General features: G+C 36.5%; 3 protein-coding genes across 5 annotated transcripts; 1 reads left to right on the forward strand and 2 right to left on the reverse strand.

The window, feature by feature from the left end:
- Positions 1–1,316: 1,316 nt before the first annotated feature.
- LOC110773425 (Pentatricopeptide repeat (PPR) superfamily protein) lies at positions 1,317–6,430 on the reverse strand. 3 transcript variants are annotated; one of them, XM_021977945.2, is made up of 4 exons: positions 3,793–6,430; positions 3,064–3,122; positions 2,808–2,983; positions 1,317–1,646 (listed from the first exon to the last, which is right to left on the reverse strand). In XM_021977945.2, the coding sequence occupies exon 1, from the start codon at positions 5,884–5,886 to the stop codon at positions 3,982–3,984; it is 1,905 nt and encodes a 634-aa protein (XP_021833637.1). In that variant the 5' UTR covers positions 5,887–6,430; the 3' UTR covers positions 1,317–1,646; positions 2,808–2,983; positions 3,064–3,122; positions 3,793–3,981. The 3 variants fall into 3 exon arrangements, with proteins under 3 accessions (XP_021833637.1, XP_088101667.1, XP_088101668.1); XM_088245541.1 differs by having other exon boundaries at positions 3,064–6,430; XM_088245542.1 differs by having other exon boundaries at positions 1,317–1,694; positions 3,064–6,430.
- Positions 6,431–6,955: 525 nt separating this feature from the next.
- On the reverse strand, positions 6,956–10,060 carry LOC110773426 (uncharacterized). Its single transcript, XM_021977947.2, has 5 exons — positions 9,600–10,060; positions 9,194–9,252; positions 8,938–9,113; positions 7,772–7,880; positions 6,956–7,360 (listed from the first exon to the last, which is right to left on the reverse strand). Exons 1-5 carry the CDS (start codon positions 9,889–9,891, stop codon positions 7,052–7,054), a joined length of 945 nt encoding a protein of 314 aa, XP_021833639.1. The 5' UTR covers positions 9,892–10,060; the 3' UTR covers positions 6,956–7,051.
- Positions 10,061–11,745: 1,685 nt separating this feature from the next.
- On the forward strand, positions 11,746–14,135 carry LOC110746591 (uncharacterized). Its single transcript, XM_088244926.1, has 2 exons — positions 11,746–11,827; positions 12,265–14,135. The coding sequence occupies exons 1-2, from the start codon at positions 11,746–11,748 to the stop codon at positions 14,133–14,135; spliced, it is 1,953 nt and encodes a 650-aa protein (XP_088101052.1).
- Positions 14,136–16,701: the final 2,566 nt, after the last annotated feature.

Raw genomic sequence — 16,701 nt, forward strand, 5'->3', positions numbered from 1 at the left:
TTTTGTGCATGCATGTGAAAAAGTTCCCTAATTAGTGGAACTTATTAGGACCTTTTTCCTTCTTTTCGTTTTCAAAAATCATGTACAAAAGAGAATTGACCATAGAATCTAGAGTGTAAGATAGAATCTAGAGTGCTAGGTTGAATGCTCGTAATCACTTAAGATATAAGTTCATTATCTTCTTTCTATTTCTTTTCTTTGTCATGCTCACTACTTTGTTTTTTTTCATTAATCGCATGGAATTCTCACTTTTTTTTTTTTTTTAATTCTTCAAATTTCGAACTACATACTGTTCAAATTTTACATCAGAAAACCAAAATACCAGCCTCTGGGTTTATTGGCCAACAGAGAGAGAGAGAGAGAGAGAGAGAGAGGGAGTTGAAGCTAGTAAGAAACAGGGCAGCACCAAGTGCCTTTGCTACATTAGGGTTTGTAAGGGTCAAATAATTGAGATTCATAGTATGCCATGTCCACAGCAATGTTGAGTTGGTGTAGAGCAGTCAATTCATTATCAGACAACTGGGTCTCATTCAGGATTGGATTGTCTTCCTTTCTATTTCAAATACAACCAGTTGGCATAAAACTGGAACGCAGAACACATTGGATCTCACTAACAAAGAATTCAAATTAGAACATCTTTGACCACACGGGCGCGCTCACACACATCCAATGTGCCGTCACTTTCTTCTAACAAATCATGAAAACTTTAGAAAGTATGAGCCTAAGTAGGTAAAGAAAAATATCAAGGAACAATTTGTGGGATTGGTAGGGCACACAACAGTGAAGCATGAAAAAACACAAGATATCGCTCAACATGTTTCTTTTTCAACACCCTAATCCTCAATTCTCAAGACCCAAAAAAGCAATTTGGCCAAAAAAGGCCATTTCAAGATATAATAAAGGGGGATATTAACACTGTAGCACTCATATAGCTTCTTGCATTTCAAAATGAATATTTTTATATCTTTTGTGCAATCACAATATGGAGTGTAAAGAAGAGTGCCAACACCGGTACCGTAAATATGAATAAATTAAGATCACAAGCAATGAGACTTATACGTGATTCACAAGCAATGACAAACAAAATCCTCTACACAAGACAGCATAATAAGAAGATTACAATGAAGAAAATGTACTTTTTCCTTACATGCAAAGGTACTTTCTCTTCTCTCCCCTTGTTCTGAAAGAAAACCCCAAATGCACACGAAAGCACTCATGCTGTTTTATAAAAGAACATTTCCACAAGCATTCACACATTAAAAAAATCAACCCTAGTATTTTAACATAATGTAAAAACTAGGGCTATGAAACAAAAATAATAATAAAAATCCAAACCACCTTTAAAAGCTCGAAAAACTAGACTCGCTGAAAAACGCTTAGGCCCTAATATGCAACCAATATACAGAACCAAAATTTCTAGAGTTTACTTACAAATGTACTACAAATAAAGAGCTATGAATTTCTATAATTTACTTACAAATGTACTACAAATAAAGAGCTATGTCAAAAATGGACTGCAGAGAGAGTAGAAGAAGACCTCCAGAGACAAATTCTCAGGAACTGATTTAGCAAGCTATGCTTCATCAAGTCGTGCTCTATAGGTTCTTGAAAAAGCTTCAATGTCTTCCATACTTGGGGAGCCAGATCTGTGGTACATCCATGTGGTTTGAGCTCAAAAGGCATTCATATGACAGCTTACACAATTTGTGAAGAGAGACTTATTTAACAAACAGATATGATTTTTTCTACCAATAAGAAAACAGAGAAATAAACACAAATGAAGTAAAGTTAACAACAGACATTCAACCAATATTGGTTTTGCCACATCCACATTAGTTATTAGACGAGTGGTCTGCTTACTAGCTGCATGAAAAGCTTCCAAGTTTTATACAGTAGAACTAGCTCGTGTGCCGAAGAGAACAATAAGTTTCGGAAAAAAAAAAACTTAAATATTAAGAGTTGTAAAGATAGATTATTAAATTGGATCTTGGAAGTTGAACACTTATTGTCAAGTAAACCTGTTTTGATGTTGCCTTTTGGTAGTGCCTTTCAATTACTTAAACTTTTTGGGATTAGTGGTAACCTAACATAGTAACAGAGTCATATTGTCTAAAAAGTGGTTCAAGACTTAGTTCTGGAAACTTCTATTTTGCACGTGTAAGGTCCAGTTTGGTGAAGTGTTAAGTTAGCTGTTAAGTTGTGATTGACATGCATTGTTATCCCATCTCCTAATATATTAGGCTTTTTAGATCAATTGTCCTGCTCTTCAAATATGTGTACATGAAACATTTAGGCCAAAAGTTAACAATTTTCAAATAAACCCCCAAATAAGCTTTTTACCATTTGATACATTATAATGCATAAGATCCCAAATAATCCAATACAATCATCTAATTGCTATATGCTATTTTTGAACCACATGCAGAAACAATGTCACGTTTTGATCCACTTCTTCATCATATGCACTATCCAGCTATATTAAAAACAATTGGAAATCGATTCACATAAAAGATTGCTCACAAAGAGTTATTAGATAGAAAAGAGGACTAGGTTAGTGAAGGAAAAGGCAATCTGAAGACATCTTTGCAAACAAAACATAGAGATCTGTGTGCACAATGAAACACCATTTCCCTAAGAGCTCCAACCCATTAAACCTAATTTTGATAGAATCAGCATACATAAAGTTTCATGATACGCTCTTACACATGGCAAGCATAGAATCTGCATCACATGCTAATTTTATAAAATTGTAAATTAGCAGGTATCCAAAATTATTCGTCACATCTAATTTTGGGTTTAATGATTACCTATTCAAAAGCTTCTCAATGCACACTTGGATGGTGAAATTTGGCAACGTTTTAAACGCGTATATTTTCAGGTCACCATCAAAGGACAGAATAACTTCTTCAGCTATTTCTAATGCTTTGTTATCCCACCATACCCCAGCAAGAGAAATTCCACCTCCTCCACCTCCATCTCCAGCCTTTGAAATGAATCAAAAGATTGTTAGGATCAATCTCTAAGATTACCAAGTGGCGATAATAACTCATACACACTACTCACATAGAGTTCAACAGACTCTTCTTCGTAGTAATCATCACCCTCATCATTCATTGATGCCTCTGTATGATTAACAATTCACTCGAACATGAAACATTTCTGACCAAACTTTGCAGTAATAAAATAGGATAAGAAAATGAAAACCATTCTCATTACTCAGATGCTAGAACTACCCATTAAAGCATAATCAACAAGTTACCATTATACTTAACTAGCTTTTCTGGTATAAAACAATATAAGAAACTCAAAATATATGACAAAGATTTATAATGACATAAGAAACTTCATGGCAAAGAAATGTACAAATATTAAGAGTTGTAAAGATAGATTATTAAATTGGATCTGAGTTTCGCTTGCGGGCGTGAAGTGCAGGAAAATAGTTGCATGCTCCCAGTTGTGGAGCTTGAAAGAGAGTTGAACACAACACCCACATTCTTCCTTGATTGCACATGAAATCTAAGCATTTTACTAGTCCAAGCTAATCCTCCCTATCAAACATGGCCTAAATACATGAAGCATTTTACCAGTCCAAGCATGAAATTCAAAAATACATTTACTGCACAAATATGATAAACTTTCTTGCTATAAACTAGCTTTATGATAGTACTCTATTTATGGAGAACGCATGATACCTCGTTCACAATCAAACAAAATTCAAGCCTAATGTATGTACATAGCTCAGTGCCAAGAAATAAATAAAGAACTGAAATGCACAAGGTTAAATAATCTTACAGCTCCTCCTTTGTGAACCCACTCAGTTTAATTTGAATCAACTACAAGAACACTTTTGAATAAGATAGATATCTGAGCTGAGTATGCAAAAGTGATCATCTTCAGGTAGTAACCAAAATAAATTTTCAAACTAGAACTTTGGTAAGAAGACGCTCCTTTTTCTTTGAAAGTAGAAAACATGGAGGGAATTCATGAATCACCCTTCCTGACAAATTCATCAACATTCCCAATCCCCTTAATCAGAGAGTAATATGTGCTGTCATCAGGTTTGATCCCTCTGCTCACCATTTCTTTAAGGAGTACTTCAGCAAGATCACCTTCTTGGTTTTTGGATAGACCTTGTATAAGGGCATTGTAAGTTAGAAGGGTAGGATTGAAACCTATGCTCAACATCTCATCCCGAACTTTAAAGGCATCCTTCAAATCACCTCTTTTACTATAACCGCTAATTAGGGTATTGTAACTAATGTGATCAGGTTTAATCCCCCTTCTCTTCATCTCGTCCAGAAGTTGACGAGCTTCCTCAACTTTCCCCTGCCTGCAACGCCCTTGCATTAGGGTATTGTAAGTCACTTCATCCGGATGAACCTTCATCTTATCCAGCTCCCCCAAAAGTGCAAATGCACGCTCCATGTTACCATTAGCACAGTGGCCATCAATCAAGGCATTGAACATCACAAGATCCGGCAGAACACCCTTCGTCAATATCTTCTTAAACAAGTCATCTGCCTCCTTCATTCTTTTGTTTTTACCCAAAACATATATAAGTGATGTATAAGTTACCTTAGTAGGCTTTATCGATTTACTCAACATTTCATCAAGATGGCTAAAGGCTTTCTTTGCATTCCCACTTCTGCAATAGCCGTTAATTAGGATGTTATATGTAATTCCATTAGAAACCACCCCCTTCTCTTCCATTTCTTTAACCATCTCATAAGCTTCAACCATCCTACCTTCCATAAACAATGCATGAATCAACAAATTGTAAGTTGACACAGTCGGCCTTATGCCCTTCTTCACCATCTCATCTCTATAACTGAAAGCCTTGTCCAGATCACCTTTGTTGCAATAACCATCAATCAAGGTGTTGTAAGTCACAGCACTTGGAAGTACCCCAATTTCCAGCATTTTATTGAAAAGCCCCGCTGCTTCCTCAAGTCTTCTTTCCTTGCACATCCCGCTAATAAGTGAACCATAAGTGTAGGAATCTGGCTCAATGCCTTTACCTATCATAGCACTAAAGATCATTTGAGCCCTTCCAACTCTCCCTCTTGAACAAAACCCGTGAATTACCGTATTGTAAGTTACAACATTAGGCTTAATGCCCGAACTCTCCATAAACCCAACAAACTCCTTTGCCTTCTTCAGCTTCCCTTCTTTACACAACACATTAATCATTATGTTATACGTACAAACACTCGAATTTATCTTCAACCTAAACATCTCAGCATACAAAACCCACACCCTCTCCGTTTGGTTGAATTTCAAGAGCAAACTCAGCATGTCATTGCACGTCTCAGTCTTAGGCATAAAACCTTTATCTACCATCAAGTAGAAGCAGTCAACAGCCTCGTCGGCCTTCTTCATTTCACAACAAGTCCTTAGCAACAAATCAAAAATGATGCTGCTATTTACACTCAAACGCTCCCGTGAGAGCGCCAGTAGATTGAAAATCTCTCTGATTGTAGCAATGCCGCTACCAACGACTTGCTTCAAGAGTTCTAAAGCGGGTTTTGGGGAAGACTGGCGGGCGACAATGGCTATGGCGAGGCACCGGGTTTGGATATCCAGGCGGTGAAAGTCGACATTGGAGATGAATTCAAGGACAAGTTGTGGGCTTTTGTGGAGTTCAAAGAGGGCCTCGGAGATTAGAGAGGGGGAAAGGTTGGGCGAAAGGTGTTTGATGAAATGCCACTGAGAAGATTGGATGGTTTTGAGTAGAGAGTGGCGGGTTATTGGTTGAGGGTCTGTGGGGTTTTCTGGATGAGTGAGTGAAGAGAAAGGTGCGGAGGAGGGAGCGTGGTTTGTGAGGAAAATGGGTCTGAGCTTGGAGGGTTTTAGGGTCTGAGGGTTGAGGAGTTTGTGGGGTTTCATGGTTATGGTTGCCTAATTTGTGCAGAGCAGAGAGCAGACAGCACAGATACAGAGACAGAGAGAGCGTTTGAGATAAACTTGCCTGTTTGTTGGTACTGAGCTGCTAGATCAGATTCAATTCAAGCAACAACGACTCTCGCAATTCTCTCTTCTTCTCCTGCATCACCGTCGCTGGCACACCTCTTCCATTGTCACCATCTCCATCGCTGGCCAACTTGACACAGAGAGAGAGAGAGAGAGAGAGAGAGAGAGAGAGAGGAGAGGGGGATTTCGGCTGGGAGGAGTTGGGGTTTTTAGGGTTTAGGGTTTGAGAAAGGTACTGCCCCCTGGTTGTGGGATTTCCTGCCACAACGGCGGATCAAAATCGGAGAGAGGGGCATTGACGACGGCATTTTGTCTAGATACGAATCGTTTTGGGGTGACACATCGGGGTAGAAGGGTAAACAAGTACTAATTTGGAGTCTTGGTGATAAAAATGCGTCACCATTTGTGACCTCAACCCGCTTGCACTTTGTTTCAGATGATTAATTTGATGGAAGCAACTTACACGAAAATAATAACTTGTGTGTATAAATATAGAGTAACTTAACGGTGCTGAACAATCCATTAACCCTACTCCACGTTGTAATTTCATGATCCAAACAGTTCATTTTTTAAGTCGTCATTCAAGGATTATTCCTGCAAACTTTCAACCAAATCAAAAATCGTTTAGGCAGTTGATCATGACCGTGGACATTTTATTATTTTATCATCGCACATTGCAATTGCTCTGAAAGCTTACACTGACAGTTTTACACAATCCACAATCCCAAACGCAACACATTGCAATTGCTCTAAAATCTTAAACATAATGTGAAAACTAGGGCTATGAGACGAAATCAAAATATAAAATAAAAATAAAATCCAAACAACCGTTAAAAAAAAAGCTTGAAAAACTAGACTTGCTGAAAAACGCTTAAGCCCTAATATCCAACCAAGATACATAACAAAAAAGTTCTAGAATTTATTTACAAACGTGCTGCACATAAAGAGCTATGTCGAAAATAGACTGCAGACAGAAGATGGCAAGTTGAGAAAATGATCTGTACCCCTGCATTATTCTTATTTATCTACTGCACTATATCATAGCATTTCTTGAGCCAAAAATGATTTACAGAATGAATGATCAAATATCAGAATACAACCGAACTAAACGTAACGAATCAAAGGGTGTGTTCAATTGCCACTCCCGCTGCTTTTTGCTAAGTGGTCTCCCTTTTCCTGCTTTTTCTCTATTAATCCTTACGTCTGCTAAACCCCAAACGCAACACTTTGTTTCCACATCAAAAGAAACAAGCCTGAAAACACCATCATTTTCTGAAATTAAGCCTGTTTCAGCTGTCTCACTGAAATATTTCACATACATAGGTCGATCTTTGAACCGATCCAACTCATGTGGAACCCGAACTATCCTTTCAACACCTGGAGATGACACCTGAGAGTAAACTTATTTCTTTAGACCCACAAGGTAGAAAACACAAACAATTAGGGAGCACCAAATTTAGAAGTTTCAGCTTCACAGCTTTAGCCATGGTGGTAAAAACCTACCCAACAAGTTGGCATTATAAACTGAAGCAACTGACCACTGCCCTTATCTAAAGGTTTTATGCCTATCTACATTAAAAGGTTCAGACCCATCTTTGCCTTTCAGTTGCCCATAGTACGTACAGCAATGGGGCAGCTAGACTCATTTGCCCCCCACCCACCCCACTACCCTTCATATTTCATGGAGCATTAATAATCTATGACGGTATGTCTTCCCCATCACATAAAATAGAAAAAAGACGAACAATACAAAACAGAGAAAGGGTATTAGAAACTGAAGAGAGAGAGAGTAGAAGCAGACCTCCAGAGATAAATTCTCAGGAAGTGATTTAGCAAGCTCTGCTTCATCCAGTCGTGCTCTATAGGTTCTTGAAAAAGCTTCAATGTCTTCCATACTTGGGGAGCCAGATCTGTAGTACATCCAAGTGGTTTGAGCTCAAAAGGCATTCATATGACAGCTTACACAATTTGTGAGGAGAGACTTATTAACAGACAGATTTGATTTTTTCTACCAATAAGAAAACGTAAAAAGAAACACACATGAGAAAATTTAACAACAGCTGCATGAAAAGCTTCCACATTAGTTATTAGACTAGTGGTCCGATTACTAGATGCATGAAAAGCTCCCAAGTTTTATACGGTAGCACTACCTCTTGTGTACCCAGGAGAACAATAAGTTCAGAAAAAAAAAAACTTAATTATTAAGAGATGTCCAGATAGTGCCTTTCAATAATTTAAACTTTTTGGTAACCTAAACATATTAACAGAGTCATATTGTCTAAAAAGTGGTACAAGTCTTAGTTCTGGCGACTTCTATTTTGCACATGTAATTTCCAGTTTGGTGAAGTGTTAAGTGTGCTGTTAAGTTGTGATTGATATGCATTGTTATCCCATCTCCTAATAGCTTAGGCTTTTTAGATCAATTGCCCTGCTCTTCAAATATATGTACATGAAACATTTAGGCCAAAAGTTATCCATTTTCAAATAAACCCACAAATAAGCTGTTTACCATTTGATAAATTATAATGCATAAGATCCCCAATTATCCAAGTAATATCTTCAAATTGCTATATGTTATTTTTTGAACCACATGCAGAAACAAATGACACGTTTTGATCCACTTCTTGATCATATCCACCATCCAGATTGGAAATGGATTTGCATAAAAGACTGCTCACAAAGAGTTATTAGATAGAATAGAGGAAGAGGTTTGTGAAGGAAAAGGCAATCTGAAGACATCTTTGCAAACAAAACATAGAGATCTGTGTGCACAATGCAACACCATCTCCCTAAAAGCTCAAACCCATCAAACCTGTAATTTTGATAGAAACAGCATACATATAGTTTCATGATATGCTCTTACACATGGAAAGCACAGAATCTGCATCACATACTAATGTTATAAAATTGAAAATTAGCAAGCCTTCAAAAGTATTCGTCGCATTTAATTTTGGGTTTGATGATTACCTATTCGAAAGCTTCTCAATGCGCACTTGGATGGTGAAATTTGGCAACGTTTTAAATGCGTATATTTTCAGGTCACCATCAAAGGACAGAATAACTTCTTCAGCTATTTCTAATGCCTTGTTATCCCACCATACCCCAGCAAGAGAAATTCCACCTCCTCCGCCTCCATCTCCAGCCTTTGAAATGAAGCAAAAGATTGTTAGGATAAATCTCTAAGATTACCAAGCGGCGATAATAACTTATACACACTACTCACATAGAGTTCAGCGGACTCTTCTTCGTAGTAATCATCACCCTCATCATCCATTGATACCTCTGTGTGATTAAGAATTCACTCGAACATGAAACATTTCTGACCAAACTTTGCAGTAATAAAATAGGATACGAAAATGAAAACCTTTCTCACTACTCAGATGCTAGAACTACCCATTAAAGCATAATCAACAAGTCACCATTATACTAACTAGCTTTTCTGGTATAAAACAATATAAGAACTCGAAAAAATATGACAAAGATTTATAATGACATGAGAAACTTAATGGCAAAGACATGTACAAAGACAAATTCAAGAACCCAGAACATCCAAAGGAAAGTTCTAAACCACAGATATCTTATCAGAGAAAGAAAAGAAAAGGAAAAATAGGAAAATTTTCCATAAATACCATCTTCTTCGAAGTCATCCAAGATAACGTCGTCGTCGTCTTCGTCGTCCTCTGAAACTTCTTCGATAATGGTTGGTTTGATAAGTGGCTCAGGCTCTGAGTTTCGCTTGCGGGCGTGAAGTGCAGGGGACTTGTTTGGGATAAAGGGAAATGGGTAAGCCCAGAATTGGCAAGAGAGCTTAGGAGGAGGTGAGAGAGAAGCGCGCTGCAAGTGGGTTCTACTTCTCCTAGTGATGACTGGTGACAAAGAAATTGCAGAGGCTCTCAAATTCCATGCTGTGGTTAAGTCCATCTAGTTTTGTTTCTTCTCAGAATTTAATTGAATTTGCCTTCGACAACGAGAAAGCGAATACAAAGTTGAGGAATTGAGTGAGTGCGTTTGAGAAGCTGGACCGCTCGAGCTTCGGCAGCAGTGAAAATGCGTCCGATTGCCCCCAAAATAAAAACAAAACAAAAAATTCAAAAAAATGTATCAAGAAAAACTCTATTATCTATATGGAAAATGTTAGAGGCACCAATTATGGGCACTATCTTAGGCACCAACTCTTTAATAGGTGTGGAGCCCGTCACCACTCTTTTTAAATAGGATTAGATACTTTTTTGGTCACTGAATTTTATAAGAAATTTTAATTTGATCATTGATAAATAAATTTAGCCAAATTAATCATTGCATTATCAAAAGTTTACAATTTTCAGACTTGCAGTTAGTTTCCCTTAAGTTGTTGGGTTAAATACTTTTTTAAGGTTTCCCCAATGAGGTCTCTAAAAGGGACTCAGCAACCATGGGAGCCATATTTACAGAGCCCAATGCAAAAGATGCAACACCAATGGGATGCATTTGAGGCTCTAAATACTAGAGCCCACTTTAGTTAGCCCTGGATATAAAGACCCTACTAGAGCCTAAGAGCCCGAATAGGCCACAATTACTGTCAAAAGCTGGCCCAAAAGTCAACTTTATCATTACACTGTTTAACTTGTTTTCTTTAATATTATTATTATTTTAATACAAACCCGCAGCTAGTGCCATGCAAAATCATTTTTTTTACTTTTTTAAAAAGAAACTAAGGTCATATAGCCGTTGGTGATGCATAGTAAAAGCTGATTTTGAGCCCAACGACTCAATTTGATCAAATGATTGTTGTGAGATATAATATTATCATATGGAATATGGATAGATTTTCATAATGAATATGAACTAACTTTATCTACTGTCATAATCAGTGGCGGATCCACATAGGGGCAAGGGGGGTCAATTGACCCCCGCAAGCCCGGAATCCTCCATAGGAGCTGAAGAACTTGACCCCTGCAAATGCCCAAAATGTGTTTGATGAAATGCCCCAAAGAGAGGAGCAGCCATAGCCAGGAGCTGCGCAGCGCGCGCAAGGCCAGAACTTCTATTTTTTTTTGTTGTTCCTGACGTCAAAACGACGTCGTTCCACTTAAGTGGTTTTTTTTTTTTTTGGGTTTCTGTCGTCAAAACGACGTCGTTCCATTTAAGTGATTTTTTTTTTTTTAAACCTGGCCAAAACGACGTCATTTTGGCTCAGGTTTAACGAAAAAAAAATTTAAAAAACTTGCAGCAGCCCAGCAGATCGATAAAACAGATTGGGGAATGGGTTTTTCACTCATTCCTCTCATTCAAACCCTAAATCCCCAACCCCAACCCCTAATTCTACTCAACTTTCACTCAATCTGAAGGCCTCTCCACGTGAATCATCCTCCGGCGCCGGCGTTCCCCTCATCAAGTGGTGGCAGCAAACCCCAAATTCAATTAGCTTAGAAATTTGCTCTCAAAATTGAAAGTATGTTATCCTATTTCATAATCTTTTTATGCTTTGATAAGATTGATTAATATGTATATGTTGATTAGTTTGAATGAATTAGAGTTTTTAATTAATTATATGTTAGTTTGTATGATTTAATTAGTTTGTATGTTTTAATATGATGGATTTTATCCCTCAAATTGAAATTATGTTATCCTATTTTGTAATCTTTTATTATGCTTTAATTGATTAATAAAGATTATTGTACATTTTTGTTGTTGTTGATTGTATTTGTTAGAAGTTTTTGATTATTTTGGTTAGTTAGAAAAAATCTTGGCAATTTAGATTATTAATTAGTTTCTATATTTTTTGCATATAAAGTTATGGAACGATACTTTAAGAGAAAGTTCTCATCAACTACTTCTAGTTCAGATAATGTGGGTAGTTCGAACTCAAGAGATGTGGGTATTTCAAGAGATATGGGTAGTTCAAAAGAAAGTGAGTTGCAAGATCTTATGAATAATCTTCCTGCAGATCCTGGACTTCGACCTCAAATGTTAGATTATGATCCTAACATTCGAGACGAAGTTCGAAGAGCATATCTACAAAAGGGTCCTTGTCAACCTAAGAATCACATATTTCCACAAATTGATCTTTCAGGGTATGATCGACGTTTTAATGTCAAGTGGTTTGATGAGTTTGACTGTTGGAGTATAGTATAAGTAAAGATGCTGCATTTTGCTTTTATTGTTATCTCTTCAAATCCAATTTCAAAATTGGTCAAGGGTGTAGCGATGCCTTCACAGAGATGGGTTTCAGAAATTGGAAGAAGAAAGAAAGAATTAGGAATCATATTGGAGGTGTTGGAAGTGTTCATAATCAATCTAGACAATATTGTATAGATCTTATGAATCAGAAGCAACACATCCAAACAGTTTTGGGCAAGCAATCAGACCAAGCTCGTATTGATTATCGTATTTGCTTGACAGCTTCTCTTGATTGTGTGAGATTTTTGTTGAAGCAAGGTCTTCCTTTTCGTGGCCATGATGAGAGTGACACTTCAAACAACAGGGGGAATTATTTGGAGCTCTTACAATTTCTTGCTGATCATGATGAGAAAGTTAAGGCGGTTGTGTTAGAAAATGCTCCAGGGAATCTCAAGCTAATAGCTCCAACAATTCAAAAAGATTTGGTGAATGCTTGTGCCACTGAAACTATTAAGAAAATCATTAAGGATATGGATGGTGCCTTCTTTTCTTTATTGGTTGATGAATCGCGTGATGTGTCAATAAAAGAACAAATGGCAGTGGTGTTTCGTTATGTGGACAAAAGTGGGGATGTAATTGAAAGGTTTGTGGGCATTCAACATGTTAGCGACACTACATCAAACTCACTGAAGGAGGCTATTGACACATTATTTTCAAGAGAGGAATTGAGCATTTCTATGCTAAGAGGACAAGGATATGATGGAGCTAGTAATATGAAGGGTGAGTTCAATGGTCTTAAAACACAGATTTTGAGAGAAAATCCTTGTGCCTATTATATTCATTGTTTTGCACATCAACTTCAACTAGCTCTTGTGGCTGTGACAAAGGGAAATGCTGATATTGCCACTTTCTTCACATCTTGCAATAGCTTGGTTAATATTGTTGGAGCATCATGTAAGCGTCGTGACATGCTTAGAGATCAACTACAAGAGGATATTATGGAAGCTCTTGAAAAAGATACTCTTCCAACAGGGCGAGGCTTAAATCAAGAAACTTGTCTCAAGCGTCCCGGTGATACACGTTGGAACTCACATTATGGTACATTACTTAGTATCATTTCCATGTTCAAATCTGTGGTGAAAGTGCTTAAATTGATTATTGAGGATGGCTCCACTGATAATATAGGTGAAGCAAATAGGTCATTGAGAGATATACAATCTTTTGAGTTTGTATTTCACCTATTTTTCATGAGATCTATATTGGGAGTCACAAATGATTTGTCACAAGCATTACAAAGGAAAGACCAAGATATTGGGAATGCAATGGCTTTAGTCAAAGATTGCAAAGACCAACTACAACACATGAGAGAGAATGCATTTGAAGCCTTGCTTGATCAAGTATCTTCCTTCTGTGGCAAACATGATATTGAGGTTCCAAACATGGATGATGCATATGTAGCTCAATGGAGATCACATCGGAAAGCTCCTAGAATAACACATCTCCATCATTATCGTGTGGATATCTTTATTCAGATCATTGAGTGGCAACTTGCGGAACTAAATCATCGTTTCAGTGAGGTAAATACTGAGTTACTTCTTTGTTTGGCATGTTTGAGTCCGGATGATTCATTCAGAGCTTTTGATAAACAAAAGCTACTTCGTTTTGCTGAATTTTATCCTCAAGATTTTACTCCCCGAGACCTCTTGGCACTTGAAGATCAGCTTGGGATTTATATTCATCATATGCGTACAAGGAGTGATTTTTCTCAATTGAAAGGGATTGGTAGCCTTGCAAGAAAAATGGTGGAGAAAGGGTTGCATAAAACATTTAATTATGTTTATTTGCTTCTCACATTAGCCTTAACTTTACCGGTTGCAACAGCTTCTGTGGAGAGAGCATTTTCTGCTATGAATATTGTGAAAGGTCCACTTCGCAACCGAATGGGAGATCAATGGTTGAGTGATAGCTTACTTGTTTATATTGAGAAAGATGTGTTTATTTGTATTGATAATGACTCTATAATGCAACGTTTTCAGAATATGAAAACCCGTCGTGGACAATTGTAATGTGGTTTTTTCTATTAATTAAGAATTATAATATTATCGTTTTATTTTATTTTTTTGTTCTATTTTGTATAGAATTTTTTAACCTTTTAGACGTTGACCCCTGCAAACAAAATTCCTGGATCCGCCACTGGTCATAATGTTCCGAGTAAATGAGAAAGTGATGGAAGATCATAATGAATGAGAATCAAATTCATCTACCATCATAATTTTATGACAAAAGTAGATGAGAAAGTGATAGAAGGCTACTAAATAAATGTTGTTTTATTTTTTTAACTTTTGTCCAAATTTTGATTTTTTTTGGTAGAAATGTTCAAAAAAAACTAACATAATCATACATTAAAACTAAATAAGTTAACCCAAAACAAATAGCACATAAACAAAATTACTTCGTAAAAAATATAAAGACCCAAATATAGAGCCCCCCACCCCCAATTATGGGAAATATGCTTTTAGAGCCCAGAATATTTCATCCGAGCTCGAAATTGGTCTCTATCTACCATTTTTAGAGCCTCATTTTGGGACTATGATTAGGCTTGCCCTTAGTCACTGGGTTTTACATGAAATTTCAATTTGGCCACTAAATTGTTTTTAGCCAAAAGCCATGCAAATGCGAAACTTTTTTTAGAACTTTTTTTTTGGTCAAATCTATGTAGTTATGGATTAAAAATTTTGTGAATTTGAGAGTACTGGTTGGGATTATGATTTGAGCTTTTTTGAAAAGATAGATTCGCATTTTAGTGAAATTATTATCTATGAACATATTTTGTCAAGATATGATTCCTTTTTTTTTTTAACCTTAATTGATGCTACACCAATCATAAAGTTTTAGCCTACAAGCATCGTGTGCAAGAGCCTATTTGCATGGATTTTGGCACCAAAGAAAAATTCTCAATGATCAAATTGAAATTTCGTGTAAAAACTAGTGAAAAAATAGTATTTAACCCAAAAATTTAAAGGAAACTTAACATCAAGTCTATAATTTGTAAACTTTGGTTAATACAATGACCAATTTGGCTTCATTTTTTTTCAATCACCAAATTGAAATTTCATGTAAAACCAAGTGGCCAAAAAAGTATTTAACCCAATTAAAAAAAATTATGCATTTAATGCTATATTGTAATCCTAAATTATTAATGGGGACAAAATGGTCATAAAAATGTGCAATTAAGGTTGCCTTAGTTTCCCATGGGAAGGAAAAATGTAACACAATGGAGGTGGAGGGTTTCATTTTTTCCCCTATTTTCCCATGTGTCAAGCAACCATTTCCCATACCCCGAATTAGGGGTGCAAGGGAGTGCACGAAATTTGCTCTCCATCCCGAGACTCGTGTGTTCTCGAAGTGGGGAACAAACGCTTTGTGAAATTCCATGCATCTTTTAGCTCACGATCAACATAATACAAGTACATAAATATTCAATAATTATATATTGGAGAGAGAGAGAGAGAGAGAGAGAGAGAGAGAGAGAGAGAGAGAGAGAGAGAGAGAGAGAGAGAGAGAGAGAGAGAGAGGGCGAGAAATGTGGAATAAAGAGAAACTAAGAGCGCAACTTCATAAGATGTGCTAGGTTTCAAGATGTTGTTATTTCATGATACTTTCATTGTAAAGTATCAGTTGACACACTTTATGTGTTATTTATTTATGTTTACATACACAAATTTTCTTTCCCCTCAAAAAAGGTACGTCTTCACATGTAGCAGAAATAAGCTTGTTCCCATAGGCCTCTGTGCATTTGTTGGTGCAGTCAGGTTGAGAACACTCGATCACAATTTCAACACCCACCGCTGGGTCTGGTGCAACCATCAAGACCACCACAGCAATCACTAGAGCCAAGCATTTCAATCCTCCACCTTCCATTTTGAAAACCCAAATGCTTTTGATATGTGTTATGAGACAAATATGTGATTGTGAAGAATGTATTTATAAGAGAAAATTGTTTTAGTATTCCTCACCCTTTTTTTTTTCCTTCTCTTTTCCATATTTTCTCTCCTTTTCTTAATTTCCAAATCTCATTTAAACAAAAATCCCATAAGATTTTTTAACAGAAGGAATATAACTAAAACTGCTATTATTTGTCAAATGTAATAAATCTTATTGGATTAAAACTGCTATTATATAATTAAAACTGCTATTATGTAATAAATCCCATCAGATTTTTTTAACAAAAGGAATATAATTAAAACTGCTGTTATTCGTCAAATGTAATAAATCCCATAAGATTTTTTGTCAAAGGAATATAATTATAACTGCTATTTTTTAAAATTATGTTCCTTTTGTTAAAATTAAAAAAAAAAAATCTTATTGGATTTTTTGTTTAAATGAGATTTGGAGACTAAAAGAAAAGGAGAGAAAATAAGGAAAAGAGAAGGGAAAAAAAGATGAGGATTAAAACAATTTTCTCTTATAAATTCATGCTTTACAATCACCCCACATTCACATATTTGTCTCATAACACATATCAAAAGCATTTGGGAACATCTTGAAACTCTAGCGCATCTTATGAAGTCGCGTCGCTTACTTTCTATTTATTCCACCTCTCTCACCCTCTCTTGTTTCCACCTTGCCCTC

The sequence above is a fragment of the Prunus avium genome, chromosome 8 (assembly GCF_965620075.1).
Source record: "Prunus avium chromosome 8, drPruAviu1.hap1.1, whole genome shotgun sequence".
Lineage (NCBI taxonomy): Eukaryota > Viridiplantae > Streptophyta > Magnoliopsida > Rosales > Rosaceae > Prunus > Prunus avium.